Genomic DNA, 25,918 nt, shown 5'->3' with positions numbered 1-25,918 from the left:
TATACTTCACTAGCTGACATCCACATTTTTATGGCTCTTTTTCCAGGGTTTATCTCCAGGGGAACAGTCATGGTCTCATGTGAATACATCCATCAGCTAAAAGTAACTCTTCAGATTTAAAGACATTTCTGATTTTTATGAATGCATTTTCTGTACTCCAGCTTTCAATCATCCTTCTTCTAGGCCTTTTTATAATCAAGGTCAATTCTGAAGGCTTTTTGTCTGCAATTATGCTTTGACATTTCACTTTGTGTCTTCTACCCAGGTCATAAGAACAAAACATTCGATCCCCCAAAGTCCATCAATCCACTCAAAATATGTTATTCCTTCACGATTGTCCTTCTAGGATTCATAAGTGATGTTAGGAGGTTCCCAGCTGCATGTTACTGGGGAACAGATGTCAAATATAGATGGTGAAGTGCATCATGGCCAAGGTAAGCAGAAGGGACTTTACACAAACTCCCAAGTCGCAGTTCCAATATATATGCACTATAGTATAGATACTCTACTAGTAATACATTAATTACATTACGTGTGTGCTATAACTGGCTCCTATGAGCATGGTCAAAATTCTGTGTAATATGGATTCTTGACACAACTGTCTTCAATTTCTGTCACCTAATTACTCATAAGATGCATAGTCGTAGTATAAGGTGAGCTTGCAACACATGCAAAACAAGACAGCTTAAAACCTCAAGTAGTTCTGGAGAAATGGCAATCACAAAAATTGTTTTAGGACTGACTGAATAAATGAAAATGATTTTGAAAAAACCCTCCAGTTGATGATGAAACACAAAAAAATCAAGTCCTACTTTGTTGTATATTTATTAAAAAGATTTACATTGCTGAAGTCTTAAATACACTAGGCATCCATTACAGACCTAGTAAACAGTAATTACCCACCACTTCTTAGTATCTCTTTCTCTCTCTCTTCCCAACGCTTTATGTCTTTGTCAGTTCCAACAGGTAGGTCATTTGCAGAATAGTATTTTTACCCTAACGTTTATCAAATAAATCAAAATGCTCATCTTGACATTAAAACTCAGTCAGTGATGCAACAAACTATGCAACACTAAAAAAATTACAGCTTTTCTGAAAAATTTCCCTGTGAATGCTGCATACTCCCAATTTACATAATACTATAGTATCAATTTTATAAATCAAACAATTTTTTTTAAAAATATTCCACCAATTCTGACAGCAAATTTGGCATTACATAACTTTTTTCATTGGCGATAAATAATAGGAAAGCAAAAAAAAAAAAAAAAAAATCAATGATTATGAGAAAAATGCCAAATCCACCAGTTATAATATTAGTAGTAATCATATTCTCTATAACCTGTATGCCAGCTATAAACAATGAACCACATGTGGTATGTATTTCCACTCAGCAGTCTAATAATAACCAACATCGACAGATAAACTAACTCATATCCATTACACAATCAGCAAACTGCTTGACAACAGAGACATAACATTTAAAGTATCCATTGCTAATAATTGAATTCTACCTTTCTAAATGGTAGCATTAAAGATTTATTTTTCAAAAGTGAGAAGTTTTTACACAATGGTGCTTTTCTTATAATTGTAATACCCATATCAGTCCAAGGGAGTTAATCTATGATGATGAACTTATTTACATTTAATAAGTTTCAATCTCATTTCAAATTCCTTTCAATACTAGAACACCAAGTCAATTTCCAAAATAAGCTGTAAGTATATTAGGTATGAATACTTTAAATAAACTGTCCCTGTTAAGAAAAGTGTTATCAAAGACAGACTTCAACTTTCTATTTGGGCAGTGTTGCTTCTCACAATACACACTAGAAAAGAGAAAATATATTTCTCAGCCTGGCAACATATCAACTTTAGCTATACAATGTCCTAAATACCTGTGTTAATTGATCTGGAATGATATTTAACTGCATGCTTTGGGAATTTCTAATAGACATGGGTGTAGAGAAGCATGTTCTTTAATTGGAAATCATTTAAACAATCTTTATATCCAGGATACCAAGCAGGAAGTAATTGAGAGTCAATATTTGGGACTCAATCCATTAAAACAATACATACAAAAATAGCGCTTTGTACAATAATAAATTGTTTTTATAATTAGATTAGGGTTAACATATTGTGTAATCTTATAAGAATAATCAATATCGTTTATAGATATTTATCAGACTTTTGTGGATTCTCTTTAGTACCGGCAAGCATTTTACCATGGACATTCCTTATCAGTGTATGTTCTGATAACTTCTGCTGTCAACTTATTGTTGTCCTGAATAAAAAGGCCCCACTCCACAAAGCGTTGAGACAAATTGATAGTAATACTAGTACTTTAAATTCAACATCAATAGTATGACAGCAGAGGAGCAGTAAATCTGATATTTGGATTTTATTTTTAAATTTATTCCTATATACATGATATTAAATTGATTATAGCCATGATTTACTATAATTACATTTTGTATCATCTTTTAACAGCAGAAAACTGAAAACAAATCCATGATCTTCACAGATTTTCTATGCATGCAATTAAAGTAAGAGGATTTCACTTGTTCTGATCAATACTTAGATTTATGATATAAGAAGCATCACAAACCTGCTTTGAATTCACTACTTTGTTTGACAAAATTTTTAAAGTTTCTCTGCCGACTGTTCTCCTACAGGTAAAAACTGTTCTGCCAATATATACCTGATTGTCCATTTTAGTCTAGGACAATTTACCTCTGTACAATTTCTTGTTGCACCATACAGATTTAAACAAAGAAACATGAACTTCTCAAGAAAAAATGACATTAATCTCTAAGAATGAGTTAGGATTTTGTAAATGCTAATACCAGTATTAACTAAAAGAACACTGCCTGAATAATTTAAACAATGCTCGCTAGGAGGTCAAAGGTTAGCTACAGGTTCAGAGGTCAAATCTGATGCAGAGGTCTCAAAAAAGCAGACAAAAAAGCACCTGTGTCAATTTGTATGCAACTAAACAAAATCAAAAAGACATATTCTCATTTTGTCTAAGATCGCAGTTCAATTTCAAAGGATATTCAATTGAAATTGTTTAAGATATAATGCTTTAATTCTACGTAAATTAAGGATATAAAATCCAATAAATTGCACTTAAGTTACATCATATGTTTAGCATCATATTGTAAAATCAGAAACAGTGCCAATTAAATTATAATTTTTGCGTGATTTGTCCTGAAATTAAAGGATAAAAAAAATACCCAAAAAGCAATTGAAATTTTTTTTCCATCGTCTGTTCCAGTTGTAGTAAGAGAGAATTTGGTATTCCAGGGCGATATTGTTAATGCAATACATACATGTATACATAACGAATCAGTACCAGTTAATTATCACAGTAGTGAATATTTCTGAAGCCGGTCTTGCCAATTATTGAAACAATACGTAAAGATTTTTGCACGCCCCGTTCCAACTGCCAGGATTCTGACATGCCAGTGTCATTTCCATTTCCCACTCTGGCAAGTCTTGATATACAGCTGATGTCGTTGCAGTGCCGTTCCTTTAGTTCAGCCATTTTTGTTTCCACTATGCACATATCAGACCGTAGAAGCTCACATGCCTCATGCTTTGTTCTTGCTTATTTGGCTTCCTATTTGATATCCCACTATTTTGTTCCAGTCTATTTTTGCCCTTGTTACAGGTAGCTGTCTTCGAAGAGCTTTGAATGTTGTATCCGACATGGTCTGATAGTTTTCACCTATGGCATTCTGTCAGAGGGAAAAAAGTTCCAAAGTGCAGTAATAACACATCGAAATTAAATTGATATTGAGCATTGAAAAACCAAAATATATTATCTCAAAAGATGTTCCTATTGAGAAGCACTGTTCACCAATCATAACTAATCGTTAATAAGTTTCCTGCAAAAATCTGTGTCTGTACAACTTATTAAAGAACATGTCCATAGTGACAGAAGACTGACATATTTTTTTGGAACTTAAAAAACAATAATCAAGTATATTAAGAAAAGCAACATACCTGATAATCCTGCTCTGAATCTCGGACCATATTTACAAAATCCTTGGCTGTTTGTTGTTCACTCTGCAAGAAAATATACAGAAAAATGAAGTATTTTTTAAGCCTGCAAAGATCTGATATTCAAGACAAAAATAGAAGGTCACTGTTCAAGTTTATGAATACCGATGCCAGTAAGTACAGAAAAACTCAACACAAAATGTAGCATAACATATTTCAGACATTGTAATACAAATAGCTGGCACCTTAAAATAGAATCACTATTTGATGAGGTACATAGAGCATATTTAATGATTTGCAGGTTAATATTATATCTATTTAACTAGTATGATAGAATGACCACTTTCACATGTTTCAGAATCAAATGTAACCAAAAGTTATCTGTTTATAAGAAACAAGGGCTAAGGATGTGTTGAGAACAGATAGATAGAGAAGTAATCGCTTCCTACCGTCACATTTAATGTCTTCTTCACTTCCTTTGAGCTCACGAGCTGTACATTACCATCTTCATAATAGTGTACCTATTGAAATCATCAACAAAACTCTGAAATTACTAACATAAAACTCAAGATGAAAAAAATATGGTCTGTTAACATCATCAATCATATTCGGCATTTCATAAATCAAAACATGATTTGTAGTTCATCATTTACTGGTGTGTTTTTTGTTTACCTTACTCCATTCACCTAAGGCTAAGGGGGCCAACACATTACTTCTCACTGGAAGTCAATATCAGAAAATTGGCTAATAACATAACAATTAAGGAGGCTCAACATATTTGCAATTAACTGCTGTATTTTCTTGAAACTTTTACATAATGATAATGCTACCATGTGAATATAATTTTCTGATAATAAAAGCATTACCATGAGTTGTTAATTTTTTGAAAAATGCCAAAACAAAAACCCTGATATTTCTCCAAATTTTCTTTTTTCTTTTTTTGAAATGTTATTTAAAATCATAAAGAAACAACAAACTGAAAAAAAATCTATATCTACATTAAAAAAATACACACAAAAATTTACAAAGTAAGTAAAATTGGTATTTAGATGACAGATTTCAATATCAATATTTCAATATATTGAAATCCTTACACAGCACATAGTAGTAAATAAAAAATTTGAACAAAATATCACAGAATTTGTTTGGCCACATACTTGTAAATTTACGTATAGATTTGGTCAAGGAGTTGGTTGTCTCCCTTGCAATTATCAGGCACTTTTTTGAGTGGTGATTAATTCTATATATCACATAAATTATGCACATATACAGTCCTAGTAAATACAGTTTTTGACACTTTCATAACAGTGTGGTGAACAATGATATATGTACATATAATAATAGCTATAAATAATTGTGTCATACTGATATAATAGAGTAAATTCAATAGTTTTTACTGAAACATAAATCCTCAGTCTTTTAAAATTCACTGAATTCTATTACTTTCTTAAATCAGTATATAGCAATTTTCATACACAAATGCATTTCTCTATTTTCAATTGTTATTTCAGATCTCCATATTCAATCCAGTTATTTTCTCTACATTCAAAACCAGAACTGAAACAAGAGAAATAGGTGGACAGGTGGTGTAGTGGTACCACACTCGCCTTTAACCCAAATGACCAGAGACTGATTCCGGGAGCAGTTGTGAAAAGGTATGGTGGACACCCGCCCCACAATGTGGGTTTTCCCTGAGCACTCTGGTTACCTCCCACACTATGACCCCTCACATGCTTCAACTAGGGCTGACAAGAATGTTAAAGTGTTTAGCAGCTATTGCAAAATAAATCAAATTTATCACCTTATCAGATTTCTTTGTCAATTCCAATTTACTTTCAAAATCACATCTGTGACACATTTACATGATGTTGATAGGTCGATTGTGAAGTATTTCATATCAACATCTGGATTATTATGACTGGACATGCTTTTGTCTATCATCTATTTCATTTAACACACTAAATGTCCACTACAAGACATTTTGGCCTTTCAGCAGACGAGAAAATATACAAAATGGGAGTACATTGAAAAAAAGGCATTCAGTGATAGTAAATAGAAAGAAAAGAAGGATGTAACAGCTCTATAAGGTTACATACCTGAACTTTAAATACTCCTGTGAGGTCAACCTTGCCCCCAGAGCTGGGAAAGGTCATGGACCACTGAGAACGCCATCTACCATTCCTAAAGGAAAGCAAAACAATCAGCAGATTACAGTTTTAGCAATATAAAACAACAAACTGATTCTTACAATAAGTCAATTCTAAAGTTTTAATTCCAACAATGAAAATTAAATTTTTCTAATTTAGATATGAAAGTGATCAACATTATTTTCCTCAAACAAAAGAAATGCAAAGCCTTCCAAAGGGGGGAAATAAGAAAATATATGACAAATTTTCTTATCACTCTGCACCATTATTATCCCAAGCAGTGGCAATAACGTCCAGCAAAATTATTCTGTCTATAAATTGTTTGTCAGAGAGCTGATGAAATTTACCAGAAATTTTTCGGCTGAAATTGATGGCTCTCTATACAGGCTATAATGGTTATGCTTCCCCCTTGTACACTTCCATAGACGCTGACCACTCCAAATTTGTAATGTTGGTCTCTGTAGGCAGTCAGTGCAGACTCTATTGCTGATCTCCAAGGCTCGACTGATCTGTCGACGTCAACATCTTGATAGTCAGTTGCCTCTTTTTTCAAATGGTCGTACCTGTTAAAATAGGAATGTAGATTTGAAGCATCGCTGATTATGTTAAGAGTTTATTTGCTTACAGACTAGAACTGAAGTGCAGAATTTGAAGCAGAAGAGATATAGTCCTGGCAATTGTGAACAAATAAATGAATTTTATTGATGATTGCTTGTATTTTAATTTTTTTCAATATAATGGTTTATCACAAATGGATGAACTAAATTCCATCAAAAATTCAGAAGGCTAAACTCTCAGAAGTATCACAAGACTGAGACTATATATCTACATTTTCAAGCAATATTTATCTACAGAACACTCTTAAACTTTATATCCCTCTCCCCCTCAAAGCGTATGCTATATTATTGATCATCAAGTGATTTAAAAGACAAGTGATTGATATGAATGATCCTGATTTTTGGACCAGTTCCCACCACTAGTCCATTGATACAGCCCTATGTCACACATACTAAGAATTTCAAATTGATAACCATTTTATCTACTTTATTCACACTAAGATTTTCATAATTAATATGTCTGCATCAAATTCAGCACCATATGAGATAGTTCTCTATATACTTTTCATAATCAGAAAGCAAAAATTGAAATAGATGTCAAGCAAGAATTCCATACAAGTAATTTACGCTGTTGGTGAATGAACAATTTCGATATAAATAGTGTACACACCTGAATGATTTCTTGTTCCTTGGGTCAAGGAATCTACCGTTACCTAGATCACCATGTTCAGATATTAAAACCTGAAAAAAAAGATCATCATCCATTAAGAGTATATTAAAGGTTGAATCTCAGATACACAGGGGCACAGCTACTCAATGCCTTTCAGAATTATAAGATAACAATATAATACTTATTAACGTCCACCTTTTAATGTGGTATATTTGACTTTTTAGTTTGGTCAGCGATTAAAATTCAAAACTTAATGTATAGAGGTCAAAAATGGATGTCATGACACAAGAAATGCTATTATGAAATATGATATACTTTTTCTTCAAAAAATAGGTACATGCATATCATGATCCATGAAAATATTGCCAAGAATTTTTGCGATAAGCGGTGGCAGTAAAAAGGGGTTATACAAATTATTGCTTTCTCTGGTACCTGTTCTTCGGAATCTGCTACTTTGCAAGGTGTAAACTGGTCCTTGTTGTACTGAGCAAAGGCTCTGTGGAGTAAAAGAAACAAAAATATCATATCAACTTCACCGAATCCAAAGTCTTATACCTGTGTTTCTGAATCCAAAAATTCTTTTTTCATTAATTCAAACATCAAAGTTTTCTTTCAAACAGTCAATAATAATATTTGAAAACTGCAATCATTAATGTCATAAAATTGAAAAATTTTCTTTCTTATAAATATTGGATGACCTTGATCTTAGAACAATGAAACACAAATTGTCCAGAATAACCACATAATCAAACACAGCAGCATAAAGTGGAGTCTACACCCTTACAAAACATGAAATTGTAAAGATGAATACATCACAAAAAGCCTACCAGGAATGTTTAATTTCGCCTGAATCTTAAATTTTGCCTTTTATCTATTTAACAGGTTTAACTAAAAACCACTACTGCTGCCTTACAATTTTTCACCGATAACCTTGACTTACATTGTATGACCTTGGATTTTGTCAGGATTTATTCAAATGTCACAGTCAATCAATGCACCATGTTTTAAAAAGCTCAAAATCCATAACTGACAAATATTTTTATCTAAATACATTTCTATATATAATCTCTTTTTTTTCATTTTTTTCTTCAAAACTGTTTAACCTACATAAAGTCTTCATTTAGAATGAGTTTTGAATTGTTTTCAGTGACAGAGTCAGAATATATATCTGGTTGCTTCCTCATCAAATGAAAGCAATGAGTGAGACTGAAACCCACTCACTTAGTCGTATAAAGCTCTGTATTCCTTTGAAGCAGGGGTCAGGAGTCAAACAGACTTTGATAATGTCCATGAAAACAGACTCGTAATTGGATAAATTATTTCATGATCATCTACTTCAATACAGGTCAACTGTTTGTTTGTTGGGTTACTGCACCATAAACAACCATTCTGTGGCTAATCTTCTTGTAATAGCTGATAGCTACATCACTACACAACATACGAGAGACTCACCATATACCATCCACAGTGATTAGGGCAAAGTGTCCTGCTCATGGACTACAACCACAACAGTACATACCAGTCCATTGCTCAGCTTCCTTAGAAGCATAAAATACTGTGGATAGTGAGTGTCAAACCATGCACCTTGCATCTTCACCTGAGGTTATGCAGGCCAAAACTCTAACAACATAAGCAATCACAGTCTCGCCTAAATACACATTAAACAACATCTGGTCTTTATGAAATGCTAGCCAAACCAACGTCCAGCTGTTAATGGAAAGGAAACCCTGACTAAATCATACCCTGATCCTCCTTCCTTCAGCAAGTTATCATCATTCAACAGGATCCTCACATCTGAAAAATTAAATTGAGTTTATTAAATCAAATAGCTCACTATCATAAACAAGAAGACAAGCTGACATTTTTCTCTTAGAATTAACACTCCAGGGTTGTACTTCTATACAAATACCAATCAAAGTCTTAAATTTAAAATCCTTTGAATCCTCAATCTACAAATATGAATACCTACACCATAATGTCCAGTCCGATATAACTTTGGCCTCCAAATCAATATATATATGTAATAATCAATTTATTTATCAAAACTTTACAAATATCAGCTAAAGTTACTGTTAAATTAACCAAAAGAATTCCATTTAAAAAAAAATTATCACCAAGTTTACAGTATATATGCATGATCTATTCGATTAATTACAATTTAGAAAGTTTTTACAAACCATTAAAAACTTCATTGAATTCTCCTGGAGGTGCATGAAGAATGAAGTTTGTTGTTATGTTTATCTGCAAAGTAAAAAAAAATAATAATAAAAAATGCAACCAAAACAAAACAAAATTACATATAAATCCTTAAAACATAAAATGTAAATGAACAACTAACTCATGTTTAGTGAAGAATCAGATACCTGTTAAAAAGCTTTTAAAAAACTACATATACTGCATACACAGTATTTTAAGTCAATGCTTTATATGGATAGCTAATTTTATAATTACAAGGCTTTCTGAGGCCAGATGGGGAAATTAAGATAAAACAATTTCTTTATCAGAGCAATTTCCAAACTTTCAAACAAGTTTTCCCCAAATGAGGCAAAAAAAGCTCCATCTCAAACTAATGAAAAAAACACCCAACTGAGTAATCTACTTATTGACAAACAAGCTGTCTGTAAAGCCTGATCACTCTATGGAAATATTTTTTGTACACGATACATGTAATAATTTCCCTTGATGGTAGTATACAAACAACTAGTGTCACAACATACCCTACCCTGACTGGTAACACCAAACACAGGATGCTATGCAGGATTTTCATTACAATATCTAATCATCCTTGAGCTGGCCCGGTAATGATTACTAGCTTCCTCATATAATCAGCAAACAGGGAAATTTAATCAAAAAAATATATGTATATATTGACTTACTGTCCCGTTAAAACTGATTTCTCTCAAATCAATACAACAATGACTGTTTGAATTTTCATTTCAAAAGTATATTCTGTCTGCATTATTTTCATTGATAATGTAGAAATGAAAATACAAATGTTTCCACTGACATATCACAATAGGTCACATTTTTTCAGTCTATGTCAAAGTTTTCATTGTAACCATTTAGTTTAATTAAAATCATATCCTTTTTATATTCATAATTTTACTTTGCATTTTAATATCAGTAATTTTCACTGGCCACTACTAGTATGCAATGTCACATCTGGTAAAATCACCTTTTTTGAATGTTGTATTTGTGAGTTGGTAGATAATCTGATCAGTGTCTGAATGTTCTTCACATGTAAAACTAAATACAATTTACCAAAAAATCTACCAGGTGACTCAAAATTTTACTCCAAAACTACAGTAAAACAAATCCACTCAGAAATTTATCTCTAGAAACCAATAATTGGTTAACAAAAAGGCATTTTCTAGAGAGATAAACTTAGTATACTATCACATCAACTGCAAAACCATTACTTGTGATATTTCACGTGTATGCTTAAATCATGATCATGTAATTGGTGTATGCTTAAATCATTTTCGTATTTCCAAGACGTGCATGCACCGATTGAAATTAAATAATACTGACCAGAGGAAACAAGCATTACTGTATGTTCTTCATATTTTTCACAGTCAAAAGACGCCATATTACTTTGTACAACACCAATAACTCAGTCGTCAGTGTTGTCCAAAATTCGTCTTTATTTCCTAATTGAGATATATATAAGCGTGACCTTTTCAAAACAATGATGTATTAATATACAAATATCCATTTGTTAATCTAATACCTAACCAGTGAAAATGACAATTAAAGGATCGATGTATATAGGTTTTCTGACATAGAAATAATCTACTTCCTGTCTTCTTCTAAGTACAATGTACAAGATACTCGTAAATGTCAAATGACTTGAAACTTAAAAGAGATACAATGCGAAACCTGATTACCGTATAAGGTGTACACTCGATTTGTGACTTAATGATGACTCACTACCTAGAGTTACACGGCGATCGACCTTTCACAAAATGATGTGATTACAACAAAACTACTGAAAGCGGAAGTGATCAGGAAAAACGGTCTCATCTCAAACCGCTATCAAAGTTCAATAGCATGTACGTAACAAAAGCATCGGATTTCTTCTTTAACTAAATGACAAGCATTATACAGTCATATTCGTACGATCAATTATGAAATAGCACCCTTGAATACATTAAATCTGCGTGATATTACCTTCTCTTGATCGGAGATGGGTTCACCGAAATCGGCCATCTTGCTCGACTGTCAGTCACGCCTTCTAGCGGATCATGGGAATCTCATTTTCATCAACATTAATCACTCGTTATAAAATTATGACTCATATCATGGAATCATAATTAAATATAAAAATTACGTCTAAATGTGTACTACTTAATTTAACCGTACAATTACAGAATGAAAATCTATTTTTCACTTGAATCCCAGTCTTAGTTATGTTTAATGGAACGATTTTGTCTCAAGCGTTTGAGAAGCATTGATGGCTTCTTTAGTTACTTCTGGATGTGTTTCATATTTTGACATCTCAAAATATAATTTATGCTTGTGATCTGTTATATATGGCGTCAGATAGACCAATTCACTGTAATATAAAGAATCCAGTACTTCTTACTATAGCGGACGCGAAAAATGAATTTCATTCAGGCTGCAGAGTCATCGATATTACTTTTCCAAATGTGACAAACCCAGAGGTAAAGTGTTAACACTTTCTTTTTTTGGCCAGGAAGGGCTGATGAAAATAACTTCTCCATGCACAATGTATCGATCCAGCGTGTCCATCTCACAATTGAACACAATTTGGCGATTATAAAGAAATTTTAAATTTAAAGTAGTAAGCATAGCTTTAGAACTCATCAATAATCTATATGCCTAGTAGAATGAATAGTTGCAAGTAATCAAAAGAGCAAACAGCTTACCTCGTTTTAGCCTCTTTTTTTCTTAAATCTGAAATCAAATTTGAATAATAGTCACAGATGACAATTAACTTATTGTTGCTTTATCTATCATGCAAACTGTACACTTTCATAACCACAAGCAGAAAATCAGAAAAAAATTCACAGTTGAGTGTGGCATACAAGTATTCTCCCCATGAAAAATCTGCATCATCGGTTTAAAAAAATCTTGATACTTAAATCAACTCTTCCAAAGTGCCAGAGTTTTAAAACATTTAAGTAGAATTTTGTAGAAAATATGATATATATTTGATTTTTTTGTCCTTGAGATATTAGTTATTTCTTAAATTTCCTGGTATGAATATCACGGCCGGGAACAGCGGACAAAAATTCGCCCCCACTCTGTGCAAATGCTTATAACTTATAGGGTAAACTTTTATTCACCAAGTAATTACTCTCTTAATTTACTTAAATATAATGTTTAGAAATATGATTAATTGTTGAAATAAGCAATTTTACATTTTGTAATGAAAATGTGTATCTATGAAAATTCTTGAAATTGCTGTTATATCTGATTAAGTTTGGAACTATATAGCCATGTAGAACTATTACTTTGGCATCCATCATCAGGCAAACTTCAGCATAACATCAACATTAGGTAAACACAGATTGAACAACAACTGTTAAAGTTTCAATAGTTTGTTTTTCAATCAATGTTGCAGGATAAATGAAATACATGGTTTGCCACTTTTGTCTTTCTTCACCCTCTCCAATGTACAGCTTATATTTTAAGACACTGACCAGTCACCATATATTCTCTATATATGTGGATGCTTTTTGTCCTCTTGTTTTTATATTTATAAAGGTAGTTTTCTATCAAATTTTCATGGTTTTACCAAAACCTTGAGCAAAAGGATAAAAGTCCTGAATCTGACTTTGATTTTCTCTGTCAGTATGAATTTTTGGTGATTTTTCTTTTTTTTTACAATTTTACATCCTCTTCCGAAAAGGCAAAAATTGACCAAGAACCTATTGAAAAAAATCCCCAACTTTCTGAATGTTTATAAATATATAAATAGCCTTTTGTTTCCATCTTTCTTTTACAGAGCACAACCATTCTTTCCATCTGTGACAGGGTAATTTTTACATACCTATACATTGTACATTGTGTAAAACATATATATCATGTCGTGGTGTTATCTATTTCAGACTTAGGCTTATAACATTTGGTGGGAATTCTGGGACCCCTAAATCATAATTAGTATGTAACAATAGAATCTTGACAATTTAACGGAAATGGTCATATGCATAACAACAGAGACCCGTTATTACTTCGAAATAAAAATTAACAACTTTTGAATTGTGTCTGTTTTTATCATGGAATTTAAGTGCAATGTTCATTGTTTAAGTAGTTAGTTTTTGCTTAATTATGTCGTATATTGTTTGTTTGTCATGGCATGGGTGTTAAACGGTCAGTTAACTGTCCACACTTGTCTTTATACAGATGTACAGCCATTTGTTGTGTATGTTTTTCTTGACATGCTTATTATTTGTGATGTTAATGCCTTCCACTTTATCATAACAGTCTAAATCTGCTTCCAGAAATACTTTGTTTAGATATTACCAATTATATTACCCTATTCCTTTTGAAGATAATATTACAGTTATATATAATGTATTTGCTTTACCTATAAATATACAATGTATAAACATTCTGGTATATCTAGGCAGCATTGATGTTACTGAATGGTTACCTCCCCTTTATCCTTGAGTTTCAAGCTTTGTATTATATGTCCTTATATCAACAAGTATGTTATTTGAATTCTTGTAGATGTTTTTGAATTGAATGTCACTTGGATTATGTAATCATCTGTTAGCCTTTTTAGATGCAGACACATTTATCAATCATGATTTTAATAAATACCAGTGCACAAGGTACAAAAATTATACATAAAACATTTTTACAGCAGTACATGTGATGTGTTCCCCCACAGTACATATAACCTAATATAACACCTAGACATTCAGGGTTCAATTCTGTGGGTAGATGTGAAAAGGTATAGGGGCCACCTGTCTGACCATGTTGGTTTTCTCAGGCCAGTCAGGGTACTCCAGATTCCTCACACAATAAGACCCTTTATGCTGGTATCTTGTTTTGCATTTGTAGTAAAATACAATGTGTTCAACATTGACAAATATGGACCAATTTCACACAATTGTAATATGCACTACTCCTGTTTTAAGGCAAGTTCACCCAAATATAGTACATATACATAACTTTAAAAGTGAAAAAGGAACTATTTTTATTTTACCATATTCATTCTAATAAACATCATGTGTATATGTAAAAACTCAGGAGGGATTATATTAGTTACAGGGTAAAGTTTCCACAAATTGCTTTCAGGCATAAAACTTTGGTTCCATAAATTACAATTTGAACTTGTGAAAAAAAAGATAATAACCTTGGTATCTTAACTATAAACTAATAATGGTTGGCTGGATGTATTGGAGGCAGTTTCAGAAAAAAAGTTGAAAGACATCATATCTTGTTGTGATGATCAGTGAAGTAAACTACCTCTGTATGATTATAACCTTTTGAGTTGAATATGACATGAATTTCAATATGAAATTAAATTACCTTATAAGTAGATTATCTATTGACGCCCTTCTTGTTTTTACCTCACCTTGCCAAAAGTTGACGATAAAAAGCATGATTTTTCCTCCAAGGATTCATTTATATTTTATTATCATACAATATCAAATGTGGTTTTTAGAAGCTTTTTTAGACACACTGTACTGAAACATCGTCAGTGGATGATTAAATTGGAGCTGAGAGTATATGCTACATTAAACATTTTAAAAATAATTCATGTTTATATATATACTTCATTGCATATTTTGCCTGTAATGTGAGTTAGAGTTAAGGGTATATGCTACCTTATACATCTTACCTATGACATATGTTCAAGTCAAATGCTATTCATGTAATAATGATTTGTTTATATACTATTGTAGGCGAAATGAATTAGCGAGTATTATTGATGAATGTTATCTTACTTTTAAATTCAATCTATTAGGTAGGAGAGATTCATTTCAAGAACAGTTATGTCGCTTATCTGACAGTTCGTGTCAAACAGAAACCTGTACCCCAAGAAGCTGGAAGTGACTCTGTTACTCGTGAGTATATCAGACTGAGGTAGATACATTTGTATGAATGTCCAGTACCAATTTTTAGTACATTTAATTTGAAACCATTCATCATGGCTCATAGCACTGACAAAGAGCAAAAACAAATTTACCAGGATGTTAAACAGGAATGACTTCTTTCCACATTTTCTGAAAGATGAGAGAGAGTGCATTGTACATTACAGAAATTCATATCAGTGGTTTTTTAATGTAAGGAATGAAATATATGATGCTGTGCTTTCAGCGGAAATAAAATGGCGGACATGTGTACGGAGGATGCGTTTAATGCCGAACCCTCACTGTGAAGCTGGATCTCAAGACTACTTCTGTATCTCCCGGAAACATGTAAGATTTGTGTCATTATAAGGTGAAATATTATGTCATTATAGGGAATATTCTCTGTCATAGAAATATGTAGGATTTTGTTGGTATAGGGGAATATGTTGTATTAGTAAAGGGGAGTATTTTCTGTCTCACAGAAACATTAAAGTTTGTGTCATTATAGGGATATATATTTTCAGTCAAGGAGAGTATTCTATACAGAAACATCTATGATTGTGTCAGGTTAGTCCTTACTCACAGGAACTTGTAAGATTGTGTCTATATAGGGGAATATATAAAATGTCAGTAAATAGGGTTACTCTCTGTCTCAGGAACATGTAAGATTGTGTCAATATATAGGAATATTCTCTGTCTTACAGTAGATTATGTCATTATAAGGGAATATATCGTGTCAGTATAGAGAATAATTCTCTGTATTGCAGAAGTATGTTTCATTTTATGAATTTTAATGAAGAATTCTCTTTAAGAAACAGCTCATTGAAAGAGAGCACAGGCATACGTCATTATGTGATAGATTGTGGGGTTTTAATTCAGTGTCTCACAGAAATATCTAAGTCTGTAATTTAAGTCAGACTCAGTGAATTATTTCACAACATTCAGAAATGTATGGCATTTATCATTACATGTAGTTTGTTTAAGTTTATTCATATTTCTTACAGTCAAAATCTTTTCTGAAAGTGTGTTTAATGGAAGAGAAAATGTTGATGGGGAGGGGTTGAGAGGCTCTTCAAGTGGAATTTATTCAAGTTTACAGTATGCAGTTTGGTACTTATCTGGACTAGCTGTATTCTCTGGAAGAATATTACAGATCTGGACGTGCCTGGCTCAATTTGTGTTCTCAGGAACCATATCTCAGATCTAGACTGTACTTGTCCGATTAAGTTTGTGTTCTCAGGAACCATATCTCAGATCTAGACTGTACTTATCTGGCTAATTTTGTGCCTTCTCAGGAAGTGTATCTCAGATCTAGACTGTATTTATTTGGTTAAGTTTGTGTTCTCAGGACGTGTATCTCAGTCATGAGCTCAAATGACTCTGTTCACAGGACGCTTATTTCAGACAATAAACAAACAATGATGTTTTGATGATGTCGAAACTTTCATCATTAACAATTCCATTTATTTAATGTACTGCCAATCGCAATGTTCTGGATGAAAGTGACTTTATGAAAATATTATATTAATTTTTTTAAACTCTTTTCATATTTTTTTTCCTTTTCTTTTCAGACAAGAAAACTTAAAAATGTTTGTGTTTGTTTTTTCTTTTGTTTTCCAGTTCAGCTTTGACTTGAACCAGCTTACAGGCGTGCGTCTGATTTTGATGCAACCATCTCCGGTATGGAAAGATTTCAGACTGGAGGAGATCAAATTGTATCGTTCATCGGAGGTACTGTATATTACAACAAAGGCTGCAGGAAACATACATTGTTTTAATTTTTTTCTGCACTCATTAATATTAATTATCTTAGTAATTATCTAGTATAAGAATCGTATACATGTGAATTTGTGTATAATATGGAGTTCCGTGAACAGTTTGAATAAAGTCTACTTTTAATTGATTCTGGTGAAAATTTTACTTCCGCACAACTCAAATTCTTGTCAAATTAAGTCATATGTATATTAAAGCTGTTATGATTTTTTATTTAACTCAGTCAAATCGACCACAACCTCTACCGGCCTGGCTCATAGAGGAAGCCTCAAACAGCTCCAGCAAGAAAAGAATTGAGGTAAGGGTTAATTATTCTAAAGGTGATCAGTTAAGGATGAGGGGTTGGGGTAACATATATTTACACATTTATCACATAAATTTATATATTTCATACAGTATATAATCATGTACCCATGTCATTTTTATGATTTTTCTCAAATCACCCACACCATCATCAGCCTAGACATGACATCATTACATTTTGATGTCATACTCTGACTTCTGATTGAGACATCAACAAAGCCAACACTGCAGTCTACTGTAGTCAGAAGTGATGTCTTGAAGATTGTTAAAATAAATCATTGATACAATTGTACTGAGATTGAAAATTATGAATTATGACGAGATCTTTGAAAGGCAGAAATTTTATTTCAAGTATCTAGGCTATAGGCAAAAAATTATGATTTTGATGGGTTGTTTTTGGCAAAAGTGTTTTGTCATTATCTGTGGTAGCAAATGGATGAATGACTATTTCAATGTTGTGTCCAAGGGTTTACAGACTTTATTACCTATATAATAGAAATGTAATTGGTTGTTCAATATGGTGTTAAATTGATGCTGATAATACAATGCATTTCAGTGTCCTACCAATGTTACCGTATGCTGAACAGTAGCCTGTTTTACTTAGTAGACGGTTAATATGCTGTTTATTGAAAGTCGTCAACTAGTTCAGAAGCATCACTCTTAGTGACTTCAGTTTTAGAAGGGGTGACATTATTATGAGAACATCCTGAATGAGAATGTGTTCCTAGGTTGTCACGTCTTCTGATGTGCTTGGCATTCATGTTTTTTGAAAGATGTTTTTCTACTTTTCTTTATTTTCTACAAAGTGATTAGGTGAGCATTCAACTCTGACTTATTAAGAGAAAAAAATTCTTATATGCCATAATTTTTAAAGGTCACTTTGAAATATCAGTGGGAAATTAGGTTAGATATGTTTTTGGAGATAGTTACTTACTTAGCATATTTTGAAAACAAATTAAAAGTAGATAATTTTTTCCAGGTGTAAAGTTTATATATATGTAGGAATATATTTGAAATCAGTGTTCATCAAACTTAACATTGTGTAAGTAGATATACATATGTATATAGATTTATCAAGCTTTTCTACAATAAACATTTATACTTTTATATGTAGTTGTGATAACGTTTTTCTCCTCAGATATTTTATGATACAAGTACAAACTTTCAGCCAATGGATACGATTTTGATTATACATGTATTCAAAATTAATCAATGCCTTGCTGATATTTATTCAAATAATTTGTCATCTTTCATTATGATGTTTACCAAAACCAAGTTTTTTGAAGCCTAGGTTGGAAATTTTGTCCGAGGATTAGTTTATAACTAATTTATTGAAAAGAATTTAACTAAAGCATGTTGATTGATGTGTACATAATTGTGTTTGTCCAGCACTTTGATAGTTCAGTAAGCTATGAGGATGAGCAGGATGTAGCTCCCCTACAAAATGGGGGTAATGTGGCGGTAAGATGGATGCTTCTACCTATATCATTGTAGCTCTCAGTCGCCGGTCATATTCTAAAACTTTTACAGGACAAAGGTTGAAAAATATGCTTCTGTATTGCTGTTGATTATGTAGCACAACTAGAAAATGTATTTGCATTTTATGGTAAAATATTTCCTCCAGCTCTATATTTTTTTTTTTTTTTTTTGAGGTTTTGTATCTGAAACATGTCTCTGATCAGAACCTTTTTACCATTAGTCCCAATGTATTTCCATAGTATTATATAACTCCATTACAGTTATACAGAAAATATTGTTATATATTGACATATACAATGCACATTAAATATACACTCTCTTATTCCAAGTACATGTCACTGGCACCAGGAAAAAGTTTAGAAAGAAATGGAAAAATTTTGATACAGTTAATACAACCATATTGCAATTTTCTTATCGGCAATTACTGCTGAAGATTAGAAAATTCATTGAACAGTACTTTTTCATCGCATACTCAGTTGTTTAATGCTTTTAAATGCTGTAGTATTTATGCCATAAAATGCAATACTTACCATAACCAGCACACATTTACTTCCACAGCCTTGTACCATTTCCACTAATTTGTTATAGTGGTAACTGGGATGTTGTGACAGCTTTTCATGTATTACTAAAGTCCTCATCTTTGGTGTAGGTCCCAAGCTGTTAATGATGCTCATATTTTTAAATGAATGGTCATTCAATGGGGTCTTGGTCATGCTTTTATGATTAATCTTACATAGGAACAGCATTTAAGTTTTAGAACACAACTGTTGTGTACACAATAAGTGCAGTCCTTGCAGGAACTGATAACCAAAACTCAAGGGTGAGATGCATCAATTAGCCTCGACTAACAGAAGGCATACAAATTTAATCGCAATGACTTCGGCGAGTAAACCTTGTACAATGTTCTCATGTGGTCAGATCATCTAATATATTCAATATGTATTCAGGTCAGTTGTTGTTTAGTAAGCACTATGGTCAATAACATAAAAATTAGTATTACATATATATTATGTAAATACATATTTAATTATATAATTATTGTTTTGTTATATTAGTCAGGCATGCCATTTTGTTTGTGGTACCTGGTACAAGTATTGTGATATTTCAACAAGATTGTTGCTTTTTTTCCCTGTAACATTCTGTCATAGAGGAGAACTAGAGCAGCTATGGGCATCAAGGTCTTTATGTATACCTCATTGATAAATGAATTCATGAAAACATGTTATAAGTTAAGATAGAAAGTCAGATTTTAGTAAACAAAATTTGATAAAATATTGAATTGATATCCTTTCATACAATTTGTTTGAATTTCTCTGTCATCAATCTTTAACAATAAACATCATTATTCATTTTATTTAAAGAAAAAACTAAGACAGAGTTATAGTGGCAGAGGAATTTAATATTAAACGAAAACAATCTAACCTTGGGGTCAAAAGGTAGCAAAGTGGTGATAATTAATAGCAATTATGTCAATGGTTGTCGTACTAAATCTTATAATTGAGAACTTTCATGCAGTTTTGTTGTAGATGTAGACCCATTTTCATCCTAATACTTTTTAATTACGTTAACATCACACATTTCAGTCATGTCACTCTATGAAATTTGCCAATTTGCACTTCTGTTATGTAATTATAGAAATATATTTGATATCTTACACAATTGCATATATCATTCTATCACATAGTCTAACTTTGTCAAGTGCTGATTTCAATCTGTCATATTAGATTTGTGTTTCACTTGTTATGAAATAAAATTTCAAGCATTTTCATGGTGAGACATTTTGGTATATGTTTTATCATACATAGCAACACATGTATATATATATTTTTTTAAATGTTGTTTTGCTTGTTTTAAAAATAAAAATGCAAGCATTTTCATGGCGAGACATTTTGGTATATATTTTATCATTCATAGTAACACATGTATATATGTTTTAAAATGATATCAGCTCATGCTTTAAGGTTTCTGTCAGTGTCAAGTACTGAAGTTTCAATAGTTCTGCTGCAACATCTCATTGCACAATTCAGCTTGTGACTGAATTATTCATGCATATACTGCAGTTATGATGAGAATACAATATACTTGTTTTATGTTTTGCAAAGAAATTTATTTCTTATGTGTGTAATACCAAAAGATACCTTGTGTAAAGGATTTTGACTATCTATCATTGATTACGGTATATTTTTTGTCTTGGTCCATTGACCGTAACCAAGACAAAAAGAAAATTGAAGATAGACAGTTTGGATCTTTTGAAATAAAAGACACCATGTAAAAAAGTTACTTGGATAGTATCGGATGAAAAGTTGATTTAACAAATCATTTTATTTTAAGATATGCATTTATTAATTTACACTTACTATATTTTACCATTTCAGCTGCAAACAATTTCCAAGCAGTGTTTATTGGGACATATTATAAATTCAAATAAATATGTAGTAAATTTAACCTTGCAGCACTGCACAAAAAGTCAGCAAAAAACAAAACTCATTTATCTTCTTGCAAGGAAAGGAGATAATGAGTTAGCGGTAATACATTATATTGAAGGTCAAGGTTTTTTAAGTTCCTCTGTGTACTAGCCTTAAATGATAGCAAGGTTACCTTCCTCAGTGTATTTTTGTTTTGGTGATTGTTTATATGGTGAATGGTTTTAGTGTCACATGGACTATTTGGCTATTCAGGTTGTTCTTGTTATGGTATATTCTAACAATTTTTTTCCTGCTGCTGTTTATAAGTATACTGTACTTTGTATATAAAACATTGAGGCAATGGTATAACATACCATTTACTGATACCACTCTATATAGTTTGGTTATACACACCATTGTATTGTGTTGCCCTCTCTTGCTATTTCCTTTTTTCACAGTATGTTTTTCGTCTTTCATTTTTAGCTCTTAGTTTGGGAGCACAAGTTTATTGGGAAAAACTCTAGTTTCTAACCTCACTGATAATTTTACTTGGACACATCATAATTTCTAAATTATTGAGGTCAGAATTGGAGAGGTTTCACAATAGATGAAATTATAATGATGTCAGGTTGTCAAGGAGACTAGGAAGTCTCATTATAACCTAATCAATAAATATACCACTCAAATTCAAAGCCAATGAAAAAGTTTATACATAAATATTTATATATATATATATATATATATATAGTATATACTGCTGTTTTATTGTTTTCAGTTTATTGTTTTGAATTTTGATAGAAATTTGCAAAATTGTGTGGTTCTATGATGCCCAAAACAAGCTCACTTTTCTTATTCTGGAATCCAATGTTGAAAGTTTTATTGCTATGTAGGTAATGAAAAATGCATTCAAGCTTGGAATATTAAGCTTCATGCTTCACAGGTTTTTCTCATATGTTTTTTTTAAACAATTGACTACTTCCTATCATTCAGTTGTACCTCTAATATGGATTAAATTTTGTTTGTGGATTAGGAACTGATTTTACATAACATTGCACTTTCTGTTGAAGTCAGAATATTTAAAAGGTATATTATTTCTTGTGAGAGTTCATTTGATAGTTCAGTGTTAGTAGTATGTTTCTGTCAAGCATTTTACTATTATGTATAGTTTCCATTACTCCTACATTGATTTTAAATTGAAATGATATCAGTTTTTGCTAATTCCATGATCATTAACCAATATAATCCTGAAATTTTCTTTACAGGGATTAGGGAGTGTGGATGCCATATCTGCTAGTTTACAACAGCTGTGGGCACTGTCTGAAGGTGTATCAACCAGCCAAACTGATAAAGCTCTTGGCAGATTTGATGTATGAAAATTATTTAGACATCTGTTTTCACTTATGATATTGGTTATTTTGTTTTCTTATATCAAAAAATCAAGAAACTGTTGAAGTGATTTGATTGTGACATCATATTTTTGCAGCTATACTTTCATAATTTAGATGGTATGCAAAAACCCTATATTATGGTATCTTTTATGTATATAAATAGGACCCTGCAATTTTGCAGAAATTGAACAAATTTTCAGTATTGTTTTCCTGTGTCAGAAATATTCCTGTTTTGCTACATTCAAATTTGTTTCAATAACATCTTGGTTACTAGAATGTGTTTCAAGAGAGTTATCTCCCTTACACCAGATGGCACCAAGGTTCTGATTTCAAAACACTTCATTGTTCAATTTGAATTCAAAATTTCTATAAATTTGTTACATACCCACTTATATGAATTAAGCTGTTCAAATTTACTCTTCATTTCAAATTGTTACTGCAGAATGAACACAATGAAAGTAAATAGAAAAACAAATGTTTCATACAAATATTGAAATGAGTTGTAGTTTGATAACTATAAATTTGTATGTTTCAAGTTACCTTTTTTTATGATTCTATTTCATGATATTTTTCTGTTCTTTTTCAGGTTGATGGATGCTATGAAATCAATCTGCTTTCATATACATGAAAAAATACAGGATTTAGTGTATGGATTGCATCACAAAATTGCATCTGGAAATGTCTCACACTCGGAAGTATATGTATCCATTGCAATGAATTGGAACTTCTCACCATATCTGTGACAAGGAGGAATAGTGTTGTTCGATTTGAATCCCTACAGTCAATCCTCTACATTTCTAGGAAACTGAAGGTGTCAATCAAGAGGAAAATCCAGTAGATCTTATGGAATATCATTTCAAGAAGAGTTTATGAACACTTCAAGAAAAAACTTTTTTTTTTCCGAAATCATCTGACATTTGTTGCACAGGGTTTTGGGAAGATTTAGTGTACTTAACATTTGTTCGTTGAATGTCTGGGATTAGGAAGTGACACTTTATACACATAGACCAATATCTGCAAATTTGTTAAGTAAACCTTTTTTCTTTAATTTGAATCTCGATTTTCTTCTGTCAAAGTTACAGGTTGCAACATTTTATACATGGAAATGTTTCCCTATGAATAATTTTATTAAGCATGAACAAAGGTCCTTTTGTAAGTTTAGTAAGTATGAAAATGCATAAAAGAATGAATTGAACATAACCTGATTGTATTTATATTTTACACTGTGTGTTTATTGAAATAAATGTATATTTATAAAGAAATGTCAAGTGTCTGCAGTCATATCTAAAAGAATGTTGTTAAATGATATAAATGAAATTCTTCCATTCTGATTTGCATCATCAGATGGTAGGCTATATCGCTCTGCCTCCGTGGTCCATTGTCAGTTTCCTTCCAGGCAGCCATTTTGAATTTGGCAGGTAAAGATCACTATTTCTGCAAAGGTATGTTCAAATGTCTTATCATTAAGAGCAAAAACAGAAAACAGAAGAGAAAAGAAGGGAAAAGATCCAACTTTCAAAGAGCATATAAAGCTCCAACAATGGTAGGTGTTACAATCTCTCTGGGATCTCTTGTTGATTCTTCACCTCCCTGCTTGATTTTAATACTGAATTTATTATGCATACCTACTACTTTGTATGTAGGAAGCACAATGGGCCATTATTTCTTTATACACCTGTTATCTCACTTGGTTCATGTGTCAATGTCACTTTTTCTTCTGAACTTTCTTAAATCGATGGCAAGAAAATTCTAGGCTTCCTGTTCACCATATCTGAACCAAGCAACAAAATAGTTTGGTCAAGGTCATTTATTGGAACAAACATGATATCCTTTTCTATCAGAATCTCCAGGCCAAATTAATCATGTCTGTTATTTTGTTTCTGACAGAGTTATGCCTCTGTGCTTTTTCTAAATATACACTGAGTTACATGATACATATGTGGTTCTTGATTATAAACAAGAGGCCCAGGGGCCTAAGTCACCTAAGTGAACTGGAATGAATATGAAGCATAGAGAAAAGAAAATGAGAAATGCTATTTGTATAGGGACAGAAGAGATCCCTCCATCCAAAAAGAGTACTAGATTCTATATTTGGGTATTAAGAGGGGAAGACCTTTGAAATTTCAGTAAATTTTACGCTTTTTGGCCCTGCCCATCAGACCTTTGGAGTCAGCCAGGGTCAATATGTGCTTAACATCAAACTGTCATCCTATCCTAACAATTGACCTATTTCCAATAGAAAATAAACAAATTGTGCTGAAAATGTAATTTTCTTATATAACCCTCAGTAAATTTTACCCCCTCCTCAAGGGGAAATGACCCTGAGGTCATGAAATTTACAATTTTGGTAAAGCCCCTTAAGACCCTTCCATCCATGAAGAGTAGTTGATTCTACAAAATTTGGTTATTGAAAAGAAGATTTTGGAAATTTAAGTCAAGTTGATCCTTTTGGGTCCTATCCTTCTGGCCCCTAGGAGGTGGGGACCATATAATTTACAATTTTGGTTACCCTTTGGACATGGAAGATTTCTGCCAAGTTTCCTTGAAATCAGTTTTGGGGTTTTCCAGATGTCAAAAATATAAAAAGTTTACAGATGAATGACGAATGCTGAATGACACCTGACAAAAGGGTATTGCAGTAGGTCACCATGAAACTTGAAATTGTCTCAACTGACCTAAATATCACAATTAGCCCTATGAGATTAATTTAATTGATAATTTTATTCAAGAGTAAAATCCTGAAGTTTTAAAACATTACTTTGTAATTAATTGTTAAGTTTATATTTATTTCAGATTATATTTATTCCTGGCGTGATAATTGAATTTCTTCATGGAGTTTGAATTTGTAGCCATCAAGTTTCATCCATCATTGTGTGCTGTCCACCTTGTGTAATTTCCGTTCAAATGACTTCTCTGTAACCAAAAGGCCCAGGGTCCTGATATCAGATCTGTAGCATGCTGGGATGAAGGGCTACCAACTTTGTTTATATGATTGATTCTGACTGACTGTGAAGGTCATAGGAGTCAAATGTGTTTTAATCTTTTTAAGGAACTTTAGGAGAGGACATTAATGTTCTTATTGATTGTGCTTGTTTTGAACACTTCCAATTAGGTTTCTTTACCATTCCAATATTCACAGTCCATCTTGA

The 25,918-nt window shown here is 32.1% G+C and overlaps 2 protein-coding genes across 3 annotated transcripts; one reads left to right on the top strand and one right to left on the bottom strand.

Moving 5' to 3' along the window:
• Positions 1 to 809: 809 nt before the first annotated feature.
• On the bottom strand, positions 810 to 11,582 carry LOC132561544 (F-actin-capping protein subunit alpha-like). The gene is made up of 10 exons (XM_060226243.1): positions 11,544 to 11,582; positions 9,551 to 9,614; positions 9,116 to 9,167; positions 7,806 to 7,869; positions 7,374 to 7,444; positions 6,494 to 6,709; positions 6,096 to 6,180; positions 4,449 to 4,520; positions 4,003 to 4,065; positions 810 to 3,734 (listed from the first exon to the last, which is right to left on the bottom strand). The coding sequence occupies exons 1-10, from the start codon at positions 11,580 to 11,582 to the stop codon at positions 3,588 to 3,590; spliced, it is 873 nt and encodes a 290-aa protein (XP_060082226.1). The 3' UTR covers positions 810 to 3,587.
• Positions 11,583 to 11,870: 288 nt separating this feature from the next.
• Positions 11,871 to 23,959, top strand: LOC132561535 (nicolin-1-like). Of its 2 annotated transcripts, XM_060226236.1 has the most exons (8): positions 11,871 to 12,037; positions 15,316 to 15,415; positions 15,669 to 15,769; positions 17,042 to 17,152; positions 17,418 to 17,492; positions 18,887 to 18,958; positions 22,644 to 22,748; positions 23,356 to 23,959. In XM_060226236.1, the coding sequence occupies exons 1-8, from the start codon at positions 11,906 to 11,908 to the stop codon at positions 23,395 to 23,397; spliced, it is 738 nt and encodes a 245-aa protein (XP_060082219.1). In that variant the 5' UTR covers positions 11,871 to 11,905; the 3' UTR covers positions 23,398 to 23,959. The 2 variants fall into 2 exon arrangements, with proteins under 2 accessions (XP_060082219.1, XP_060082218.1); XM_060226235.1 differs by lacking the exon at positions 18,887 to 18,958.
• The last annotated feature ends 1,959 nt before the right edge of the window (positions 23,960 to 25,918 follow it).

This window comes from Ylistrum balloti, unplaced genomic scaffold (genome assembly GCF_031769215.1).
Source record: "Ylistrum balloti isolate Yb309-2 unplaced genomic scaffold, AGI_CSIRO_Ybal_v1 Utg371224, whole genome shotgun sequence".
Classification (NCBI taxonomy): domain Eukaryota; kingdom Metazoa; phylum Mollusca; class Bivalvia; order Pectinida; family Pectinidae; genus Ylistrum; species Ylistrum balloti.
The sequence above is the reverse complement of the archived record's forward strand: the minus strand, read 5'-3'. Positions and strand labels throughout refer to the sequence as shown.